Consider the following 24740-nt stretch of genomic DNA (forward strand, 5'->3'; position numbering starts at 1 on the left):
CAGTTAGTTGTGATAGATCACTGCTTGTTTCACAATTAGCATACCATTAAGTGGCATATATTCACTCCGATGCTAACAAATCCACTCTTTCAATACACGATCAAGATCTTCATTTCTCACTTTCTGCACTGTTTTTCTATTTTTCATTAACTTCTGTTCATTGTGAGGTCATTTCTCAGAACTGTCTATGGAACACAGAACGTTCCCAGTGCCTTGTAGAATTTTCTATTTGTGATGTCACATCAGTGCTCAAAAATATTTGAGGTTTTTGGATTTTGTTATTTCAGATAAGGAGTGCTTAACCTGTTTCACATCTCAATATCAAGCTTCACAAAGTAATTAGTGGAATGTTTTACAATTAAGCCAGGAATCTTGGCCAAATTTTAACTCAAGCAAAATTATTCCGTACCGTCTAAAACAAATTGATGCACCTTTTGTTTCTCTTAATTCATTCTGTCCAATCTGACAACCAAATTTTAATGTTAAGGTTATGACGTTCTCTTGAGTCATGATCAGTTCTCAAATGTTTTGGGTGATACCTAGGAAATGGTCTTTAAAAAATTTCAAGTACTTACTCTAAGTCCGGTAGTGGTTGGTCAAAATCATGAAATTCTTCGGGCAAGGTGATAGCATTGTATGCAGCTTCTCGGTTCTCTTCTGGAAGATCTACCACACCTATAAAGCATATAAAATGTAACTAAGTTTGGAAAATATCCACTTATAATTTCAGCATTGTTACTGCACATGAAATGAGAAAAGTGAAACGAGAAAAGTGAAACTAGAAAGAGTAAACCAAAGTATCACAGGACCACCATTAATGACCAGATTTGAACTCCAATTGTGACCTGTGACTGAATGAGTCATAATGTACAAATAGACAAAAGTATTGAATGCATATTCATCAGGCAATTTTACAGTTTCAGTTCAAAATTATGCAATTAGAAATTTGAATTTGATTTGAGCCTGTCTGTCTTCTGAGATCTTTGTAACTCCAAACTGAAACTTCTCAGTTTGGCCTCAGCAGCCACGTGCATCAATCATGAAAACACTGAAATCATGTTAATCACAGAAGAGTCAAACTATGGAAGGAATTTTCACTGGACCCAACATATGATTGTTAACTTTACTAAATCTGCTTGCTCCATTTCTGGAATGCAGCAAAGGACAAAAAAAAAAGGGCTGCTGTTCTAAACTTACATATGGTAAAATACATATTTTAATAAAAGTTTAGTTTGAACCTCCAAAGTGAAAATTTTGCAATTAGCATGATGACAAAATGTGGCAGATTATTTTGGACTGTAAATTGTAAAAGAAGATATGGGCTTTCTAATTTTCTCTCTTTGGTTTGAAGACAATAAACAAAATCTCAGACACATTCCTACATTTTGCATCAATCTTACACAATGTATTAGAATGTGAAATGTTGATATCATTATGTACGCCATAACTACTAGCCTAAAAAGCAGCTGTTGTTCGGAATAATTGACAATAGCAGCAATTCACATTCTACCACAATGCCAACAAACAACAAGACACACAAAAGCCTTAGCAATTCAACTTAAGCCTGGCATTTTTTTTGGTCTCGTTTCCATTTGTAAAGAATTAATATTGCACCAATGGATCACTCTTTGATCGATCTTAAATGAGAACTAATTAATAAATATACAGCCAGAAGCAAACCAGTTTAAAATTTTATAAGCTGCCTCTCCAAGGTTCTAATGTGTAATCCTGTCATTTCTAAATACAACTATTTCTTTTATGTTCCGCCCTTTATTTTTTAAGATAGCAGAAACATTATTAGTATGCAAATAAAGTATCATATTCTACCTGGACGAAAAGCCATTTTAATCTTTATGAAGGCTTCATTGCAGTCTGCCAAAAGATATTTGGCTTTTCTATGATAAATCCTGACCACACCGAGCAAAAGATGCCCAGAGGTTCGCAAGGCCATCTTGACCTGGAAAACAAAACATAAAAAGCTGACACTAACAATTTTTCCAAATTATCAAGCATCAAATCAATTTCTGAAACAATGGGATGTAAAAGACAAAAATACTTTAAAACAATTAAAACTAGTCTATCAAAACAATGTTTATTTTAGAGTTCAAAGTAAATTTATTATCAAATTGTCACTGTTTGCTACCCTGAGCTTCTTTTTCTTATAAACATTCACAATAGATCAAAGAAATATAACAGGAAAAAAAACATTTATTCAAACTGTTACTCAGCTGAATTAGATTTTCATAACATTAGATTTAATATTTCTAAGTTGTCATTTCTAAGTTCTATACAGTAACTGCTCAGTTACCCAGCACTTCACAGTTTTCACATTCCATGGATGGAGTACTAGGGAGAGACAAAACAGACTGTGCCAGGGGAGCTAGAGGGGTTGACAGTACTGAGGAAATGGCTAGCTGAGCTCAGGCTAACCTTCAAATGATCCACCTGTCAGAGAACTCCGCTTTTATTGCAGGGGAATTATGGAGTCCTGGTAGACAATATAGATGGATGAACTTAATACAGATTTTGGAAGTCCTACATTGAAGCACTTGGTGCATGCACACGAGGTGCAAGCAAAGAATTAAGTTACCTGAACAGGCAGCAAACATGTACCATATGCCACAATGTAGACATCGGAGATTAGCATTTACAAAAAAGCATGTTAATAATTCCTTTCAATTATTGGCTGAATTACCTTGGGGGAAATAATGCTTTCCACGCTGCTCTCCAGATTACATTCAAATACGTGGGCTTTAGTCAGCTTCTTGTCCCAATGGGCTGCAAGCCAAATTTTGGCAAGCGGCCCCCTTTTACTCAACACAAAGTGAGCGTAGAACATCTTGCGTGATCACTTGCAGCACAAGATCATAAATCTAGATAAAAGTAAAATGATCAAAAACTCGTCAAGAACAGATTTACTCCATATTACAATGCAAATATTTCATCCCAATGTCCCCATCCTAAATTCAAGTGGTAGTGTTCATAAAAACTAAAAACAATCCAAGAAAAATTATTCAAAATGCTCACAAAAATAAACCATGTTTGCCAGAACAATACTTAGTAGACTAATAGGCACAAAGCAGAAAACATTAACCATTCAACTTAAATTTTTATCAACAAGTCACATAAGAATTCGCACTATCTTATTTTGAAGTAATTACACATACATATCAAAGAGAAGTGATCTCAAAATAATAAACTGAAAACAGGTACAACCATCTTTTGTTTTGGCATATTTAAAACAAATGGCAAACTTCTGGTAAACAAATTAATTTCAGAGACAAAAACAACAAACAATTATCTCCATAAATTTTATATGAACCCATTCAACCATTTATTCTCAAACTAGACTCCCTGGTTGGAGTCCCTCAGACAAGGGAAACAAACTCCATGCATATTTTGATAATTCCACTTATTCTTCTAAACGTTTAGAAGAGTAAAGAGTAAAAGTCTGATAATAAGTGATTTGAATTACTCGGCATCTGGCAGGATGATGTTACCAGTACTCCTTATAAACTAACTGCCCCATCTCTAACATGATCAATAGCTGATCAATTGGGTCCTCAACTCCTCATTATCCACTTCCCCATAATCATCAATTCTTCCATCTTTTATCTTGATCTTGAGCAGCTGCATCACTGCCTGGTTCAGGGATTGCACCATCTCCGATCGCAAGACTCTGCAGCGGATAGTGAGGTCAGCTGAGAAAATCATCGGGGTCTCTCTTCTCGCCATTACAGACATTTACACTACACGCTGCACCCACAAAGCCAACAGCATTGTGCAGGGCCCCACGCACCCCTCATACGAACTCTTCTCCCTCCTGCCATCTGGCAAAAAGTACCGAAGCATTCGGGCTCTCACGACCAGACTGTGCATCAGTTTCTCCCCCCCAAGCCATCAGACTCCTTAATACCCAGAGTCTAGACTGACATCTACATTATTATATTGTAATTTGTCCTCTACTGTGCCTATTGTCTTGTTTATTACTTCTTGAACTGCCCTGCATTGTTTTGTGCACTTTATGTCATCCTGTGCAGGTCTGCAGTCTTGTGTAGTTTTTGTGTTGTCTTATGTAGTCTAGTGTAGCCTCGTGTCGTCTCACATAGTCTAGTGTAGTTTTGTGTTGTTTCATGAAGCACCAGGGTCCTGGAGGAACATCATTTCGTTTTCACTGTGTACTGTACCAGCAGGTTATGGTCGAAATGACAATAAAAAGTGACTTGACTTGAAATATAAGCACATCCAAATGATCCTATTAAAATTACATGCTCCCAATTGCCACACTCCCTTTAAACTCATGGGGATTCTCACTCCTCAAGCTCCTTTTCACCAGGAGTCAGTTTGCTACCTTCCCTTTATTCTCAGCTCACAAACTTGCTTTAAACCCACCAGGTTAACTGGCAAATTTATATAACTGCGCAAAATCTAAGTGAAAAACATGCAGAAAAAAACCTCAGTTCTGTTGAAATTACTTTTTGCTCATTTGATACAAAAATCACTACCACTAGAAAGGTGAAAAAAGCTCACTTATGCGGCAAAAAAAATAAACCAGTCTAATTGGCCGATGTAGTTAGTGCTGTCAAGAGAGACAGTTGGGAGACAAAGGAGGATTGAATATATTTATTCTGCTTTTGAAGAATTTAAGCAGGATATGAAAGGTATGGGAAAAAAAACCAAATAGAATACTAACTATAGGCAAGAGCTGAATGTGATGGGAACATCCAGAATACAATAAATATGTGATAAGAGCACAGCTTAAGACAGAAGGTCCCAGAAAGGCAGCAATGTTGGTGCAGCTTTTGCAGACAAAAGTATATGGAACAAAACCATCTGAGAATGTCCCTCCAGCACTACCTAAATTAGTTATGAAACCAAATTCAGAATTAATACTGGTAGCAGAAGAGGCCATGTTAGCTCTTATTGGAAGTGGTGTACATACTCTCTAATTGGGATCCCACAGTATGACAGCGTTAACAGGAAGAAATAATGGGGACTTGGCAAAAAGGCAGTGATAATCATTGGTCATTTAAAACTATTTATAAACTGCAAAAATAGGTTCACAAAGATAGCTTGATTGTATTGATAGCTGCACAACCTCCTCCCCCCACCCACCGCTAATTCCAGTGAGGCACTGCAGGAGCTCTACAGTGCCAATGACTTTTAAACCAAACACACTGATGCTATCTTCATTACTGGGGTCAGTCAAAGACAGTCCTGCCTGAATTCCACCAGCATATTAATTTTTTTACCAGAAGTAAAAATACACTAGGCTTGGTTTACACTAGCATAGCAGGTGCCTACAAATCCCACATTGGACTCTCAGATCACTTATCTGTAATAATTATTCCAGCAAACGGTCAAACCATTTCTGAAGGTAGTAAAATGCTGACCTGATGGTGCAGTCTCTGCACTGCAAGACTGCTTTGATAATACAATTTCCCTCGGGATCAAAAAAGTATGACTATGATAAACTGGAGAATGTTCAGGGAGGCTGTTACCTATGGCAACCATGTTAACATCGAGGAATATGTGGATTCTGTGACCAGCTACATGAGAAAAGTGTTCTGAGGCTGTTACCATCACAAACCACATCCTGGTGCGGGCAAATAAGAAGCCATGGCTTACAGCAGGGGTCAGTACCAAGCTGAGGGATCGTGATGCTGTTTTTAAATCAGGAGATGCAACAGCTCTCAAGGAAGCAGGAACTATGCTTTCCCGCTCCATCAGAGAATTTACAGGCATTCTCAGAGAATTTACAGCCACTTCTGCGATACCAGAGACACGTAGAACATGTGGCAGGGAATTCAGACTATAAGTCTACCCTGAGCATCAGTGAACATTAGAAATAGGAGCAGGAGTCGGCCATCTGTCCTGTCAAGCCTACTCCGCCATTCAATAAGATCATGGCTGATCTGACCATGGACTCATCTCCACCTACCTGCCTTTTCCCCATAACCCTCAATTCCCCTACTATGCAAAAATCTATCCACCCTTGTCTTAAATATATTTACTGAGGTAGCCTCCACTGCTTCACTTGGCAGAAAATTCCACAGATTCACCACTCTTTGGGAAAAACACACTCCTCATCTCCGTCCTAAATATACTCCCCTGAATCTTAAGGCTATGTCCCTCAATTCTAGTCTCATCTAACAGTGGAAACAACTTTCCTGCCTCTATCTTTTCTATCCCTCTCATAATTATATATGTTTCTATAAGTTCTCCTCTCATTCTTCTGAATTCTAGTGAGTACAGACCCAAGAGACCTGATCTCTCCTCATAGTCTAACCCCCTCATCTCTGGAATCAACCTGATGAACCTCCTCTGCACTGCCTCCAAAGCCAGTATATTGTTCTCAAGTAAGGAAACCAGAACTGCACACAGTACTCCAGGTGCGGCTCACCAGTAGCCTGTACAGTTGCACCATAACCTACCTCCCCACTCTTAAATTCAATTACTCCAGCAATGAAGGCCAACGTTCTATTTGCTTTGACAGCCTGCTGCACCTACAAGCCAACCTTTTGCGATTCCTGCGTAAGCACTCCCAAGTCCCTCTGCACAGCAGCATACTGCATTTTTTTACCATTTAAATAATCTGATCTTCCATTTTTCCTTCCAAAGTGGATGAACTTGCATTTACCAACATTGTGTTGCATCTGCCGGACCCTTGCCCACTCACTTAACCTATCTATATCTCTCTGCAGACTCTCCGTATCTTCTGCACAATTTGCTTTTCTACTCAATTTAGTCTCATCAGCAAACTTAGATACACTACACTCGGTCCCCTCTTCCAGATCGCGAATGTACATCATGAACAGTTGCAAGCCAACGCCAACCCCTGCAGCACATTGTGCACTAATGATTGTCAACCAGAGTAACACCCATATATCTCAACTCTCTGCTTTCTATTAGTTAACCAATCCTCTGTCCATCTAATACGTCACTCCCAACTCTATGCATCCTTATCTTATGGATAAATGTTTTATGCTGCACCTTATCGACAGCATTCTGAAAATCCAAGTAATTAATGTCCATCTGTTCCTCTCTATCCACAGCTCTTGCTATATCCTCAAAGAACTCCAGTAAGTTTGTCAAAGAGGACCTGCCTTTGCTGAATCCATGCTGCCTGATGGATCCATTTCTTTCCAGATGCCTTGCTATTTCTTCTTTAATGATGGCTTCAAGCATTTTTTAAATTACAGATCTTAAACTAACTGGGCTATGGTTATCTGCCTTTTATCTACATCCTTTTTTGAACAGCGGCGTGACATTCGCTGTCTTCCAATCCACTGGGACCTGTCCAGTGTCCAGAGTCCAGAGAATTTTGGTACGTTATTACCAAAGCCTCTACAATAACTTCTGCCATTTCTTTCTGTACCCTGGATACATTCCATCAGGACCTAGGGACTTATCTATCTACAGGTCCACAAGTTTGCACAGCACTACATCTTTAGTGATAGCTATTGTATCGAGGTCCTCACCTCCCATTGCATCAATAACATCTCTCTTTGGCATGTAGAAATGCTGTCCACCAGGAAGACCAACACAAAACAGTCATTTAAAGCCTCGATCATTTCATTATCCAATTTCAATTCCCCCTTCTCATCCTCCAAGGGACCTAAGTTTACTTTAGCCACCCTTTGCTGCTTTATACCATTATAAAAACTTTTACCCTCCGTTTTTATATTTTGTGCTGGTTTATTTTAATAAAATATCTTATTTTTCCATTATTGCTTACCTAGTAGTTCTTTGATGCTTTTTAAAGCTTTCTCAATCTTCCAACTTCCCACTACTCTTGGCAACTTCGTACGCACAAACTTTTAGTGTGATGTCTTCTTTTATTTTTTTTTAAATTATCCAAGGCTGGCTCTCTCCAGTCTTATTGTCCTTGCTTTTAATTAGAATATACTTTTGTTGAGCACCATGAAAAATCTCTTTGAAAGTCTTCCACTGTTCCTCAATCATCCCATCCTGTGTTCCCAAGTCTACACTAATCCTCCCTCATCCCATTGTAGTTTCCATTATTTAGGCATAATACACTGGTTTTAGATCGAACTACTACACGCTCCATTTGTATGAGAAACTCAATCATACTGTGATCACTCTTTCCAAAAGGATGCCTAACTACAACATCACTAATTTTACCTGTCTCCTTGCACAGGACCAGATCTAAGATAGCACACTCCCTTGTAGGTTCAGTAACAACATGGATGCATTCTATGAAGTCCTCCTCAAGACTGCCTCGACCAACTCGATTCATCCAATCTATGTGTGTCAAAGTCCCCCAGGATAACTGCTGTTCTATTCTTACATGCCTCAGATATTTCTGTTTATTGCCTGTGCCAGTGTAATATTATTATTCGGTGGCCGACAGACAACTCTCACTAGTGATTTCTTCCCTTTACTATTCCTAATCTCCACTAAAAGATTCTGCTCCTTAGATCTTGTATTGTCTCTCCTCATCACCCTGAGCTTGTCTTTAATTAAGAGTGCTACCCCACCTCCCTTACCTTCCTGCCTATCCTTCAGTATTACCTGATATCCTTGGATATTTAATTCTCAATCCTCTCCACCCTGCAACCACGTTTCTGTAATGGCCATTAAATCATACTCCTTTGTACTGATTGGTGCCACCAAGTTCACTGACCTCGTTTCAAATACTCCGGGTGTTCAAATAAAGTGCCCTCACAGTCATTGTGCTTTTAAAGTGTTGTAATCTTTTTCTCTTTCGCACTTGATTTTTCTTCACTCCACTCTTACTTTTCTTTCTTATCTTTTGCTTTTATCTTTATCCACACTTCTCTTTTTTACTTTATCCATACTTCTCAAATCTGTTGAACTCAACTCCCTACTATTTAATTTAAAGCCATATTCACAGTCCTAGTTATGCGATTTGCCAGGATCCAGGTCCTATCATGGTTTAGGTGCAGCCCATCCAATTCGAACAGCTCCTCCTTCCCCAATACTGGTACCAATTTCCCATGAATTCAAACCCACTTCTCCAACACCAATCCTTGAGCCACGCATTTAACTCTCTAACCCTCTTGACACTATGCCAATTTGTACATGGCTCAGGCAGTAATCCAGAGATTACCACCTTTTTATTTCTGCTTTTTAATTTTGTCCCTAGCTGCTCAAATTCCGTTAGCAGAACCTCTTTGCTCACTCTACCCATGTCGTTGGTAACTGGATCTTTCCCCTCCCACTTCAAATTCCTCTGCAAGCCCCGAACCCAGGCTCCAGGCAGGCAACACAGCCTTCAGGATGCTCTATCTATTTATTTGTCCATTCCCCTGACTATACTATCCCAAATTATCACTACATTTCTCTTCTCTTCCCCCTCTTGAATGACGCCCTGAACTACAGTGCCACAGGTAGGTTGCTCATCCTTCCTACAGCACCCACTTTCATCCAGGATGCTTCACTCCCTGAGAGGCTAAGTGTCTTCTACACGCAGCTTGATGTGCAAAACAAAGTGCTAGTGAGAGAGGCACCCCTAACCCCAGGGGAGCAGACACTCCATCGGGCTAAAGCTGAGGTGAGGAAGACACTGGCCAGAGCCAATCCACGCAAAGCTGGGTGCCAGATAATATACCAAGTCCAAGTTCTGAAAGATTATGCAGCCCAGTTGACGGATATATTCAACAGCTCTCCAGAATGAACATTAAATTTCCCTGAATGCTATTGCTATCGCTTTGCTTTGGAAATTAAAGAAGAAAAACTCAGTTTATTAAAGAAGAAAGATGTGTAGCAAGACAAATATAGCTCCTCCTCATTTAACGAAGGACACTTTTGATGACAACATTTCTGGCTGATCTGCCACCCTTCAAGAAATCTCTAACATTTTAATTTCTTTTCCCCCGGCTTAAAGCCACATACAGCTGACCATGCAGGAATAACGGTTTCTCCAGATAAATCAGTACATTGTCCATGGTTTGGCTTTGCACCTCTTGTATAGTCATAGCAAAACATGACACTATCAGGAACTAGCTCCACTGAAGAGGGACATCTTCCCCTTCTGATAAACTGAGAGTAATCCTTCGGATCACGACAATGTCATTTTTGAATGACCAATGTTTGTCTTTGCTACGATGAGATTGTCGTGCAGTTCTTCCACCATCATTCATGTTCCATTGCAAAGCCTTGGTGGATCCAAGTTCCTCATTGAAATGATGGGAGATCCCCTCTTCAATTCCAGTTTATGTGGTGGCAATCCAGAGAGTTCGACCGAATCAAGGAATTCTATTGGAAAATGAGTGGCGTTAGCTCCTTCACTTACGGCATTGAAGGAACAGTATTCTTTCATAATTCCAGGGAAGCATCTAATGCATGTGAAGTTTATTTTTCACATCATTTCATTGAGAGGAACCAAGACATAATTCCTCAAGAGCAGTTCTGCAGGATTGTCGAATGTCAGGTAGATAAAAATCAATACATTCTTCCATAGTTTTTGCTGGCAGAATATCTTCAGGTAATTCAATTTCATAGTTTTCATTTTTCTCAATCTTGTCTTCTCCAACATCCAATAAGAACTCAAAATATTGTCCTGATAAGTAGTGGTATCTTATGGATAGGGGAATCAAGGGTTATGGGGACAAGGCAGGAACCGGGTATTGATAGCAGATAATCAGCCATGATCTCAGAATGGCGGTGCAGGCTCGAAGGGCCGAATGGTCTACTTCTGCACCTATTGTCTATTTTCCCTCACTCAATCGCATGTTTCTCTTCAATTGAAACTTGATGAAGCTTCTCCATAAGTAGGATTTTTTAATGCATGAATTCTCCACATCAGCATCATTTCCTCAATTCACAACTGCTAGAAACTGACAGAAATCGCCACAGCAAATGGTTAAAATACCCCCGAAGGCCTCATTCTTGCCACATACATCATGAAGAGTCCAGTCCACGGCTTCGAAGCTCTCCCTCCTAATCATGGGGCACTCATCCCAGACAATAAGGCTTCCATTTCAGAGTAAATTTGCAGTAATGGTATTTTTTAAATCCATGTTACAAAGGGCATGTTTATTGACTTTGAGGGTTATCTTGCATCTTGAATGTGCTGCCCTACCACCAGGCATCAATGTTGCTGCAATACCAGATGATGCTACTGCATAGCAACACCTCCATCTCCCCTAACTTTAGCGAGGACCAAGTTGATGATAAATGTCTTGCCCATTCCTCCTGGTGCATCAATGAAAATCATTAAATTTCCTGTCCAAGCAGTCGCACACATATTCATATACTTCTCTTTGCTCACTATTTAACAGGGACTGCTTCTGTGAAACAAATTCCTGATGTTCGTCTCTGTTGTATTGCAGTTCAAGCAATAATTCCAGATTGCCAGCACTTTGAGTAATTGTACTGTTTCTTGGTGTCGGCAAGTTATATTCTTCAAGTGTTTTGGCCAAGTTCTCAAGTTTCTCGTGAAAATACAGAAGAGCTGGTCCATGATGCCTCTCAGTTAGGCTGACCATATTTTTTTGACCTTAATGCTGGATAGAAGATAAGAAGCAGTAGCACCAAAGCCTCCAGGATGCTTGATTTCTCTTGATGATGTGGTTGGTGCTCTCCAAAATGGACGTGATATAGTCATCGCTGTCCTTTGACTGCTGCAAAGGGTTTGATGGGTGTCTCGAAGCACTTCATAACAATAAGATTTGATTATCTCTTATTGATGGGTCACAGTTTGATCTGTCCCAATGCTGAACATGCTGATGGTGATTAGCAGAATGTGACTTCTCGAAATAGAGCTGCCCTGCCCTTTTGCTGCGGTTGGTGAGCATCGTGAGGCGTTGCTGAGGCTGGCCGTGCGCATGCGTCATGGTGTCCCGTCGCAGTTCCCCCCTCCCCTTCCATGAAAGCTGGAATCGGGTGTGGAAAGCAGGGCCTGTTGACGAGTGAGCAATTTTAAATGAATATAACCCTGACCTTTGCATACATTCTGTAAGTTAGCGCATTTTAAGTCCATTTAGTCAAATAAAGTGCTGCTGTAATGCATCATTTGGACTAATTTGAGGGCACAAACAGACAAACTGATAAACAGAATGAGAATTTTAGTAATGTATAGAAGATGCCAGTGATATTAAACCTAATTTGGACACGAGACTCTAGATCAGGGGTGGCCAACCTTTTACATTCTATGTGTCAATTTTTTCACTCATGAGTTTAGATGTGCCATACAACTCTTGTACCCCCAATTCAATTCTTGTAAAAATGTTAATATAGAACTCGTGCGTGGAAAAAAAATTGCGTCTGAACTCGTGTAAAAAAATTGACGTATGGAATGTAAAAGGTTGGCCACCCCTGCTCTAGATGCTTGTAATTGGAGCAAAAAAATTCCAACTGCCAAAGGAACTCAGCAGATAAGATAGCATCTGTGGAAGCAAAGGGATAATCAATGTTTCTGATCGAAATCCTGCTGGTTGACTCCCTAAGCTCCTCCAGCTCTTCTTTTGTTTTCATGACAGCACTTTAATGGTGGGAGTTACATTCTGATGAAGTCCATCATCCCAGTTTCACAAAAGTAGTCGCCAGCAAAATGGCTGATGCCTTGTTTTAAATTTTCTAAAATCTCCCTTTTTTCCCATTACATTTGAAAATAGTAAATGCAACTGTATTCAGATTCAGGTTTATTTATCAAATGTGTATCAAAACATACAGTGAAATGTGTCATTGGCACTCAGAACAAACACACTCAAGGATACGATGGGGGCAGTCCGCAAGTATACTCACACATACTGATGCCGACAATGCTCAGAAGAAAAACACAAGCAACAGAATAACCACAGCTAAACAAGCCCTGTTCCTCTTTACACAAATGCAGTCCTCCAACCCTAGGACAGGCCATCTTCTTTGGTATCCTACCTCCAGTGGACTCAGATTCACAGACATCCCCAGCCTCTGAACTCTGGCCATTAGGCCTCAATTTCTGGACTTCGACCATTGGTATCAAATCCAGAACTCAAAGACGATCAAAGAAGACCCAAACTCCACACGTCAAACACCAGACATGTTGATGACAGGACCCGCGCACCAGACCTTGAACTCCAGTCCTGCGTACCTAGGAGGTCACCCACATTCAACCACATCCACGTTGCTGCCCTTCAAATGTAGAGCAGAGGCTTAGAATCCGGCTTGTCCACTGCTTCAATCAAACCCGCCCCTATATCCTTATCTGTCCCCTAACTCCTTTCTCTGTCCCCAAAATCATCCCTTCAAACAATTTTTTTTTAAAAAAACAACTAAATCTGAGCTGCAACGTCGATGGCTTTTACATTCAAACAGGGAGACAGTAGGCATGAAACAACTGGTCACTTAGCCTAACAGCTGTAAGAGGGATGTTTTCTAACAAGCTTCTCTGAAAATCATAATAGTAGACAGAAAAATTACTTCAACTTTGCTCAATTACCTTGGTTTTAGGAAAGAAGACAGGAATGCCCAACCAGACATGGTAAGAGAGATACTTAAGGCGCATTTAAGAATGGATGAAGGAAAGTGAAGGGCTATCTACGTAAGAGGGAATGGTTAGATTGATCTTAGAGAAGGTTAAAAAGTCAGCACAATATCATGGGCGAAAGGGCATACGCTGTGCTGGACTGCTTGGGAAAACAGGAAGGGAGAAGCGAGAAGGGAGAGAACGGGAAGCACCAAAGGGACATTCAATAAACCAGCTGTTTGGAATCAAATGACCTCTCATGGTGTTTCTGGGCTGAGTGTGCCTGCACCTGTACCTGTGCCACCACCTCCAGCCCTTGACACTCCTCTGCCACCTGGCCCACACCCCTCCCAATGCACTTCATGCTCGCCATTCCCAACACGCTTTGTTCCCGCCAGATTTAAAAACTCGCTTTCTGCTCCACGTTGACAAATACAATACTGTGCAAAATTGTTAAGCACCCTAGCTATACATGCCCAACATCTTCGCACAATACTATACTATATATATTGATGTCTGGAATTATCTATTTCACAAAGTAGGAAACCAAGTTGAGAGACAGACAAAGAAAGATACAAGAGGTGTATAGGTAGATTGTGCGAGTGGACAAAGACCCAAAAGAAAATTTGTAGTATGTAGAAAGATGCAAAACAATCCCTCAAGCAGGAACAAAAGAAAAACATTACTGTTGAAATGGTAAGAGACTTCTAAGAGATTAGCTTTTACTTGTTACACGTACATAGAAACACCCAATAAAGAATAAAGTATGCATTAAATCAGTGAGGATTGTGCTGAGTAGCCTGCAAGTGTCACCATGCTTCCAACGTAGCATGCCCACTACTCACAAAGCCTAACAGTAAATCTGTGAAATGTGGAAGGAAACTGGAGCACCTACACAGAGATGATATTGATTTTTTTGGACTGGACTGGAGAATGTCTTTGGAACTCTTGCACAAAGGAGATGGAAGCAGAGTTTTTAATATTTTTATGACAGAGATAGTTGGATTCTTGATAACATCATACCATAAGTGAACAGGAATGGAAATTTGTAGTTACCAACAGATAAACTGTGGACTTTTTTGTTAAGTTGACAAAGTGAGTTTGAGAGAGCCAGTGATCTATTTCTGCTCTTAATTCTTATTAAGAATTAAGGAGATGTGACAACTAAGAAAGGGAAATTAAACTAGGAGAAGGAAACCAATGGCATCACTCATTTAGAGGTTTTAAATATAAGAACATAAGAAATAGGAGGAGTAGGCAATCTGGCCCATCAAACCTTCTCCACCACTCAATAAGATCATGGCTGATCTAGCCATCATCTCATCTCCGCCTACCTGACTTTTTCCCCATAACCCTTAATTCCCCAAATATCAATAATATATGAAATGATTATATAAAAATAACTATTCTAAAATATTTCCTGAATAATGGTCAAAGGGAAATGATAAAGAAAATAAGGATTCTATTAAGTAATGTGGCCTCACAATGCAAAAAGCTGATGACCAAAATTTATATGATCACAGTGCAACAAAATTTAAAGGCATTCAACCAGTTAATGTACTGACTCTTCAAAAGGAGCAATCGATCCAATCCAATGTTATCCATCATTTCCCTTATCCTCATTCTTCCTCTGAAAATAGAGTTCTTTTCAAAATATGCGTTATTTTGCATTTAAATGCAAAGCACTCTATGTGGTTCAGGCAGGTGGGGCTCATCAGCCTTGGACAGCAGTCGCCTTGGAGAAGGAAAACTGATTTTAAAACCTCCGCTGCCTTGCGGCCATATCCACCCACGGGAAAGGCTTCGGGAGTAAATCCCGAGGAAGAAATCCGGAGCCGGGGTCCCTAAGGCAGTTTGATGTAGTTTACAACTTCACTCTGGCAACCTCTGTGACGACACTGATACCAAGCTGTACTGCGCTTGCCCTTCCCTTGGACTACATCAGCGACATGGAGAGGGAAAACCCACTGCATTGGCAACAGCCGGTTCTTCAAATCTTCCTGCCCAGGCTTGTGCCCTAGAGAGGACTACGTCGTCTTCATCAACGATGATGCCTAGGCATGTCTAGTGCAGTGATATATATACCCATGTCATCCGCCCCTCCTGATTAGTTAGTCCTCATACAATCAGGTTTCCGCTGTCCCACCTCGTTTATAATCAAATTCCAGTACATACTTAGAGCAAGACCTTCATCTTCACTAAAAATCGTGTCCTCTAGTTTAACTTCAATGGCTTACTTCATCAGGCAGTGCCAAAAGGCATTGGCACAGTACAGCTGTTTTGTGCCAAAGTCAATCCTATGGCCATGACAATGCAATCTTCTGTAACGCTGATTTCTCTGAGTAACCAAAACAGATCCCGTGTTCTTGATTTGGGTTTCCGCCATGCACCCCATCTGGCTGATATACACTACACTGCATTAACAGGGAATCCTGTAAACACCAGCCCTCCTGAGTCTCAGGTCACCTTTAAACTGCTAGGCTGTGATTTGAGCTTCCTTATAGGTTTGTGGATGGTATACCCAGTATTTCTTCAGGATTCTGGTGATTCTTCCAGAAATAATGGAAATATGGGGAAGACAGGTGGTCTTCAGATTCTGAGTGATTCTGAATTCCTCTGTCAAAGATATTCACAAGCCTTCAATATACGCCACTTTGATAACCAAGAAGCCTTGTGATGTCACGAAGACACCTGCTGTTGCACCTTGGAATATACTGGAAGAAACTGTGGTCTAGTCACTTGGACAGCAGATCTTATACAATATCTTCCAACTGTCCTAAATTTATAATTCCAACCAATGGGGAAAAAATCTTCACTGTTTATCACCACCAGGAGAATCAGAATCAGGTTTATCATCACCGGTAACGTGATGTGAAATTTGTTAACTTAGCAGCAGCAGTTCAATGCAACACAAAATCCAGCAGAGAGAAAAAAATAAATAAATAAAACAAAACAAACCAGTAAATCAATTACCCATATTGAATAGATTATTTTAAAATGTGCAAAAACAGAAATACTGTATATTAAAAAGAAAGTAAGGTAATCCAAGGCTTCAATGTCCATTTTGGAATCGGATGGCAGAGGGGAAGAACCTGTTCCTGAATCAGAGTGTGTGCCTTCAGACTTCTGTATCTTTCACCTGATGGTAACAGTAAGAAAGGGGCATGCCCTGGGTGCTGGACATCCTTAATAATGGACGCTGCCTTTTCTGAGACACTGCTCCCTAGAGATGTCCTGGGTACTTTGTAGGCTAGTGCCCAAGATGGAGCTGACTAGATTTACAACCTTCTGCAACTTCTTTCGGTCCTGTGCAGTAGCCCCTCCATACCAGACAGTGATGTAGCCTGTCAGAATGCTCTCCACGGTGCAACGATAGAAGTTTTTGAGTGTATTTATTACATGCCAAATCTCTTCAAATTCCTAATAAACTATAGCCACTGTCTTGCCTTCTTTATGACTACATCGATATGTTGGGACCAGGTTAGATCCTCAGAGATCTTGACACCCAGGAACTCGAAGCTGCTCACTCTCTCCACTTCTGATCCCTCTATGAGGATTGGTATGTGCTCCTTCGTCTTACCCTTCCTGAAGTTCACAATCAGCTCTTTCGCCTTACTGACGTTAAGTGCCAGGTTGTTGCTGTGGCACCATCCCACTAGATGGCATATCGCATTCCTGTACGCCGTCTCGTCACCACCTGAAATTCTACCAACAATGGTTGTATCGTCAGCAAATTTAAAGATGGTATTTGAGCTATGCCTAGCCACACAGTCATGTGTACAGAGACAGTAGAGCAGTGGCCTAAGCACGCACCCCTGAGGTGCGCCAGTGTTGATCAACTATATGCTGAGCTATATATAGTCGATGAACAGCATTCTAACATAGGTGTTTTGTGTTGTCTAGGTGGTCTAAAGCTGTGTGGAGAGCCATTGAGATTGTATCTGCTACTGACCTATTGTGGTGACAGGCAAATTGCAATGGGCCCAGGTCCTTGCTGAGGCAGGAGCTCAGTCTAGTCATAAACAACCTCTCAAAGCATTTCGTCACTGTCGATGTGAGTGCTACCGGGTGATAGTCATTAAGGCAGCTCACATTATTCTTCTTAGGCACTGGTATAATCGTTGCCTTTTTGAAGCAAGTGGGCACTTCTGCCCATAGCAGTGAGAGGTTGAAATTGTCCTTGAATACTCCCTCTAGTTGGTTGGCACAGGTTTTCAGGGCCTTTCCAGGTACTCCATCGGGACCTCTGCCTTGCAAGGGTTTACTCTAGCGTTAAGTTCATCTGGTAGTGAAGCATCGCTGCCATTCATACTATTGGGTTTAGCTTTGTAGGAAGTAATGTCTTGCAGACCCTGCCAGAGTTGCCGTGCATCCGATGTCGCCTCCAACCTCGTTCAAAATTGTCTCTTTGCGCTTGAAATAGCCCCCCGCAAATCATACCTGGTTTTCTAGACTTGAATGCCACAGATCTAGCCTTTAGCAGACAATGTACCTCCTGATTCATCCACGGTTTTTGGTGTGGTAATGTATAGTAAGTCTTTGTAGGCTCACACTCATCTGCACAGGTTTTAATGAAATCAGTAACAACTGCAGCATACACATCCAGATCCAAAGATGAATCCCTGAATACAGTCCACTCCATCGATTCAAAGCAGTCCTGTAGGCGCACCTGTGCTTCCGTTGTCCAAACCTTCTTGGTCCTCACTACTGGTGCTGCAGTCTTCAGTCTCCGCCAATACTCAGGGAGTAGAAGTACAGCCAGGTGACCAGACTTCCCGAAGTGAGGGCGTGGAATAGCATAGTAGGCATTCTTGATGGTGGTGTAGCAATGGTCCAGTGTGTTGTTTCCTCTGGTATTACAAGTGATCTGTTGATGGTAACTATTTAGTGATTTTTTTCAGACTTGCCTTGTTAAAATCTCCCAAAACGATGGTGAAGGCGTTAGGGTGCACTGTTTCGTGCACATTGATCCCATTGCTCAGATTATCCAAAGCCTGCTTGACATTGGCCTGAGGTTGTATGTAAACTCCTACCAGAATGACCCCGGAGAGCTCCCATGGTAGGTAAAAAGGACGACACTTTACTGCTTGATATTCCAGGTCTGGGATGCAGAATTGGGACAGCACTGATATATTTGTGCACCAAGAAGAGTTGATCATGAGGCATACTCCTTCACCTCTGATTTTTAGAGACTCTATAGATCTATCCTGACGGTGTATAGTAAACCCCTTGATCTGAATCGCTGCATCCAGTATGGAAGGGGTTAACCAGGATTCCATGAAAGAAAGGACACACATGGTCCTACCTGTCCCTCTGATTCAGCACCCTGGCTGCGAGATCATCGATTTTATTCACCAGAGCCTGCACGTTCCCCAGCAAGATAGTTGGTACAGGGAGTTTTAAACCCCGTTTCCTTAAACGCGCTTGTAATCCTGATCTGCGACCGCGCTTCCTCTGAGGTTTCTCCGCGGGCACTTCTGACCCCAGCCTGCATTGTTGCCATCTTTTTAAAGCAGCAATAGTTCATTTAAACGCATTAAGACATCTTTGTTGACTGTACTGACCTTGGAAGTAGTTGTGCTTTTTAGTTGTAACAGGCTGAAACGAGAATATTTAATCATATCCATTGAGAGTACTGCTGCTACTTGAGTCGCACCTAGGCACCCTGGAATACATAAACTCCAAGACTTCTTTCCTGTATTTAACCAGCTTCACAAAAAAACTCACTTAGGTGATATACCCTGTCTCTGCACAACATCCATTGAATGGTCTTTCCTGCTCTCCTTGTTCTGTTAATTATTGAATCTGTTCATGTGTTAATATTTATTTGTTTTATAGGTTTCAATAGGTACATTTAATGTCAGAGAAATGTGTACAATATACATCCCAAAATTCTTTTTCTTCGTAAACATCCACATAAACAGGAATGCCCCAAAAAATGAATGACAGTTAAATGCTAGAACCCCAAAGCTCCACCCTCCCACACATAAGCAGCAGCAAAGCAATGGCCCCCTCCCTCACCAGCCAAAAAAAAGCTTCAGCATCCTCCACCGAACACCCAAGCGTGCAGCAAAGCATCAATACAGACTTCCAGTACCCCAAAGACTGCATGTTCACCCAGTATTCAGCATACCACAGGTGCTCTCCCTCTTTCCTTAATAAGGGAAGAAGAGGCATCCCCGTTTCAGTGAGGGGGGGGTATAACAAGCAACTCGCCGATTTAGAGAGGTGTTAAAAATCTGTAGTGTCACTTCTTCTGACCTCTGAGCCCAAAGATTATTGATGTTTGTGTAGGTGACTGTTCTGCTAATTGTTTTTTTGCTCATGGCTGTTTGCACTATTGTCTTATAAATTGTTGATTGCTACTTTGTTGTCTGTTAACTCCAAGAGAAGTGCAGGGAACGACAGAAACCCCTCTACGTCGCTTTCATCGACTTGACCAAGGCATTCCACCTTTTCAGCAGGGAGGGGCTCCTTCAGATTCTTCCCAAGCTTGGCTGTCCCCCAAAACTCCAAAGTATCATCAAGTTATTCCATGACGACATGAGGGCTACTGTTCAGTATGATGGCAGCTCACCAAAACCCTTCGCTATTCATAGTGGAGTCAAACAAGGATGCATGTTGGCCCCAACATTATTCAGCATCTTCTCCATGCTACTGAAGCACGCATTTGGGACGTCGACAGAAGGCATCTACGTGTACACCAGGTCTGATGGGCGGCTGTTCAACCCTGCGCACCTGAGAGCAAGGACAGAGGTCCGAAAGATCTTAATTCGTGACATGCTCTTTGCCGTTAATGCTGCTATAACCTCGCACACCAAACAGCAATTACAAACTCTCATAGACCGCTTCTCTAAGGCATGCAAGGACTTCAGGCTTACCATCAGCCTAAAGAAAACAAATGTCCTTGCCCAGAACATAGTGGAGACACCAGTCATTACCATCGACAACTATGATCTAGAAGTGGTCCACGAGTTCATGTACTTGGGGTTGACCATTAGCGACACTCTCTCCCTCGACGCTGAAATCAACAGGCATATCGGCAAAGCAACATCGATCCTTGTTCGAGTCTACTCGTGGGTCAGGGAAAATCCAAAACTCGCTACAAAGACCAAGACTGCTGTGTACAATGCATGCGTTATCAGCACCCTCCTGTATGGTAGTGAGGCTTGGGCCATCTACACCAAACAGGAAAGGAAACTCAATAGCTTTCACCTGCGCAGCCTTCGCCACATCCTTGGTATCACCTGGAGAGACAAAGTCCCAAACTCTGAGGTCCTCTCCCGCACTGGACTTCCCACAATGTTCATGCTTTTAAGACAACGCAGGCTGCGCTGGCTGGGCCATATCCATTGTATGAAGGATGGTCGACTTCATCCTCTACAGAGAACTAGCAACAGGCAAGAGGAACATTGGTAGACCCCAGGTTTGTTTCAAGGACCTCTGCAAGCGTGACATGAAAGCCTTAAAAGTCAACACAGAGTGCTGGGAGGATACAGCAGATGACCGCAACAAATGGCGAGGCACTCTTCAGCAACACCTAGAGCAAGGCTGAGTCAGTTTGAGGAGCAGAGAGCTAAACGAAGAGCACAGCGGACAACAACTCCACAACACCCTACACATGCAGCAACTGCGGCAGAGCCTGCCGTTCCAAGATCAGCCTCAATTGCCACAGTCGACGCTGCTCGACAAACCAGTGACTACCAGAAGCGCAGTACCCATGGTCGACCACGACCAGTGGAGGCCACACCACACGTGCTTGGCACTGAATCACAATCAATTCTGGAATGTTTCACATATTGGTATTAAATGATTCTGATTTTATCACTTTTAAACCTTTATTGGAAAACTTCAATCTTGATCCCAAAGAGATAAGAATTTTTTACAATCATTCATGGCTATAACTTAATTAACATATTGATGACTAAATGTGGCCTTACTAAAAGCTGGTGCGAATAAAACAGAGTGCTAAGTAGCAATTGGATCTGTGTTTCTCTTCTCCAAGGTGAGCACAATTGGCTTTATGCTAAGTTGAAAGCCTCAGGGTTCCGCTGGAAGGAGTGTTCAAGTTCCTCAATGAAGGGTGGAAACAATTAAAAGGAAATGTGTTGCATCTCCTGCATGAAAGTTGGTGAATATGGAACAGTGAAGCAGAATTGCATCAGAACTGTACCTTCAAATTGTTCTGGAATAGGATGGAAGGGTGCTAATGGCTTCTTTTACAGTGAGGATTACCATGTGTTCTCATGAGTTTACTGATTTTTGCTATTCATTCTGGAAACCGGCAATTGAGGTCACTGGTGTGCACCTTTGTTTCACCACTAACTATAAAACTGGGTGACATAAAATAATTGCAACCTAATTTAATTTCTTTCAAATTTGAAAACACTTAAAATTTAAAAGAAAAACCCAAGTGAATATGAATTTAACTGTTGCTCTCTCTATTATACTGAGAAATGTAAAAGAAAGAAACTATTTTTTAAAGAATCAATTAAGTCTCCTTTGTGTTTAAAAGTAGACATCCAGTATATTGGAGCCAAATCATTGAGAATAACCAAGTTCATCAACTGGCCAAAAGCTATAAACAAATTCATGGAATTAAATAGGATACTGTAGATTCACATCATTGATATACAGCTAACACACACAAAATGCTGGAGAAACTCAAACGGCCAGGTAGCATCTATGGGAGAGTACAGGCGACATTTCAGGCAAGACCTTCAGCAAGACTGCTTGGATTTCCTGCATCTACAGATTTTGTGTTTGTGATTCATGTAGAGCTACTGTTAAACCATCACCAATTATAAAATTCATACCTCATTAAACAACAGAAACCATGTCATTCAGCGATTTATCCTTCAGCAAACTAGTCCACTGAATGTGATTTGAGTTTTCAAATAAGGGACAGAAAATCAGTAGCATAAACCCTTTTGGTCCATCACCAGTCATAAAAAGAGCTTGCAGACTAAAATGCTGGAGGTACTCAACAGGCTATGCAGCGTCTGTGATTAATAATAAACAGTCGACATTTCAGGCCAAAACCCTTCATCAGAGACATAATATATTGAATTCTACAAACAAAACCTTTCAGCACAAGGTACCTTAGTCCCGTACATTGTACCTCTTCAAGTGAACGTCCAAGTACTTTTTAAAATTGACACCCACTGTTCATGGGGTTCCAGATTCCTTGTTGAAGTAAATTTTCCTCGTCTCTTCTCTAATACTTAGAATTATTTTGATCTCATCACTCTCTTTGTAGAATTCTATGTAGTATGTCTCTTTAGACCTGATAAATTTCTCTATGAAAACCATTCAAGCAAATTGAAGTTGAAATCTTTTAAGTTCTTTCTCAATCATTATTCTGAATGGCTTGGTTTTGAATCTTTTAAATATCTGCATAATAAACACTGTCTTAGGATTGATTTTACATCTCATGGCAATACTTTGAAAATTCTCATTTTAACAAGCAATTAAACAATCTTTTGAAAACTTATTTTTTTACTACAAAATTCTCAATTTATAAAAACTTCAAACACTAATCAGCTTGGAAGCCTCTGTACCTCCCTCTGCAATTGGTTCCTCGACTTTCTAACCAGAAGACAACAGTCTGTGTAGATTGGTGATAACATATCCTCCTTGCTGACCATCAACACTGGCGCATCTCAGGGGTGCATGCTTAGCCCACTGCTCTACTTTCTGTATACACATGATTGCATGGCTAGGCATAGCTCAAATACCATCTACAAATTTGCTGACGATACAACCATTGTTGGTAGAATCTCAGGTGGTGACGGAGGGCGTAAAGGAGTGAGATATGCCAACTAGTGGAATGGTGCCACAGCAACAACCTGGCACTCAACATCAGTCAAACAAAAGAGCTGGTTGTGGACTTCGGGAAGGTTGAAACAAAGCAGCACATACCAATCCTCACAAAGGAATCAGAAGTGGAGAGTGTGAGCAGCTTCAAGTTTCTCGGTGTCAAGATCTCTGAGGATCTAACCTGGTCCCAACATATCAATGAGGTTATAAAGGCGGCAAGATGTGGCTATACTTCATTTGGCGTTTGAAGAGATTTGGCATGTCAACAAATACATTCAAAAACTTATATATTTGTACCGTGGAGAGCATCTGACAGGCTGCATCACTGTCTGGTATGGAGGGGCTACTGCACAGGACCGAAAGCTGCAGGAGGTTGTAATTGTAGTCAGCTCCACCTTGGGCACTAACCTACAAAGTACCCAGGACATCTTTAGGGAGTGGTGTCTCAGAAAGGCAGCGTCCATTATTAAGGACGTCCAGCACCCAGGGCATGCCCTTTTCTCACTGTTACCATCAGGTAGGAGATACAGAAGCCTGAAGGCACACACTCAGTGATTCAGGAACAGGTTCTTCCCCTCTGCCATCCGATTCCTAAATGGACATTGAAGCTTTGGATACTACCTCACTTTTTTAAAAAAAATACAGTATTTCTGTTTTTGCACATCTTTAAATAATCTATTCAATATAAATAACTGATTTACTTGTTTATTAATATATTTTATATTACATTTTTTTTTCTCTCTCTGCTAGATTATGTATTGAACTGCTGCTGCTAAATTAACAAATTTCGCGTCACATGCCCGTGATAATAAACCTCATTCTGATTCAACAACTATTCGCCTGGATGTAGCAGTTCTATTGGGTCAAACTCAACTGCTAACCATCTTCAAAGTTGCTGGTGAACGCAGCAGGCCAGGCACCAGCAACTTTGATGTGTGTTGCTTGAATTTCCAGCATCTGCAGAATTCCTGTTGTTTGCTAACCATCTTGTTTTTTTTTGAAAAACGCATATTTAATACTATTCCAACTAACTTAGTATCTTATTCATGCCAAGGGAAGACATTTTGAAAGGCTGATAGATTAATTGGTCATTGTAGATTGCCGAGTAATGAGGCTAGGATTAAATCCAGGATTACCGGGTGGTGCAGTTCGAAGGGCTGTATCTCAATAAATAAATATAGTTCCTTTCAAATCCCTCTATAGGACCTCAAGTAACTCCAAAGACAATAATTTATCTTTGAAATACATAGCTCAGAATGTCTACTGATACTGCTGCCAACCAGGAGCTGGACTCTTAATCAAGTTGCTCAGCAGACGTCTATTTAAACAAAACATTACAGCAAACAGACTGCAGATTCTATGTAAATAGTACGGAGATATTTCCAAAATATCTTTCCCTGATAAAAGCTTATTTATTCTGAAAAGATGCAGGGGAATTCTATAATGTCAGTAGAAAGCATGGAGTGCAGGGTATTTACAAAGAATC

General features: G+C 41.0%; 1 protein-coding gene across 1 annotated transcript in view; it reads right to left on the bottom strand.

Annotated features, from left to right (window-relative positions):
• rad21b (RAD21 cohesin complex component b) overlaps positions 1 to 24740 on the bottom strand; it is a 60583-nt gene that overhangs the window by 23692 nt on the left and 12151 nt on the right. Inside the window, exons 2-4 of the mRNA XM_063066187.1 lie at positions 2696 to 2873; positions 1828 to 1957; positions 576 to 675 (exon numbers count right to left, since the gene is read on the bottom strand). Of these exons, the coding sequence (XP_062922257.1) occupies positions 576 to 675; positions 1828 to 1957; positions 2696 to 2839 (374 nt within the window). The 5' untranslated portion in view covers positions 2840 to 2873. The remainder of the gene's footprint in view (positions 1 to 575; positions 676 to 1827; positions 1958 to 2695; positions 2874 to 24740) is intronic.

This window comes from Mobula hypostoma, chromosome 1, assembly GCF_963921235.1.
Source record: "Mobula hypostoma chromosome 1, sMobHyp1.1, whole genome shotgun sequence".
Lineage (NCBI taxonomy): Eukaryota > Metazoa > Chordata > Chondrichthyes > Myliobatiformes > Myliobatidae > Mobula > Mobula hypostoma.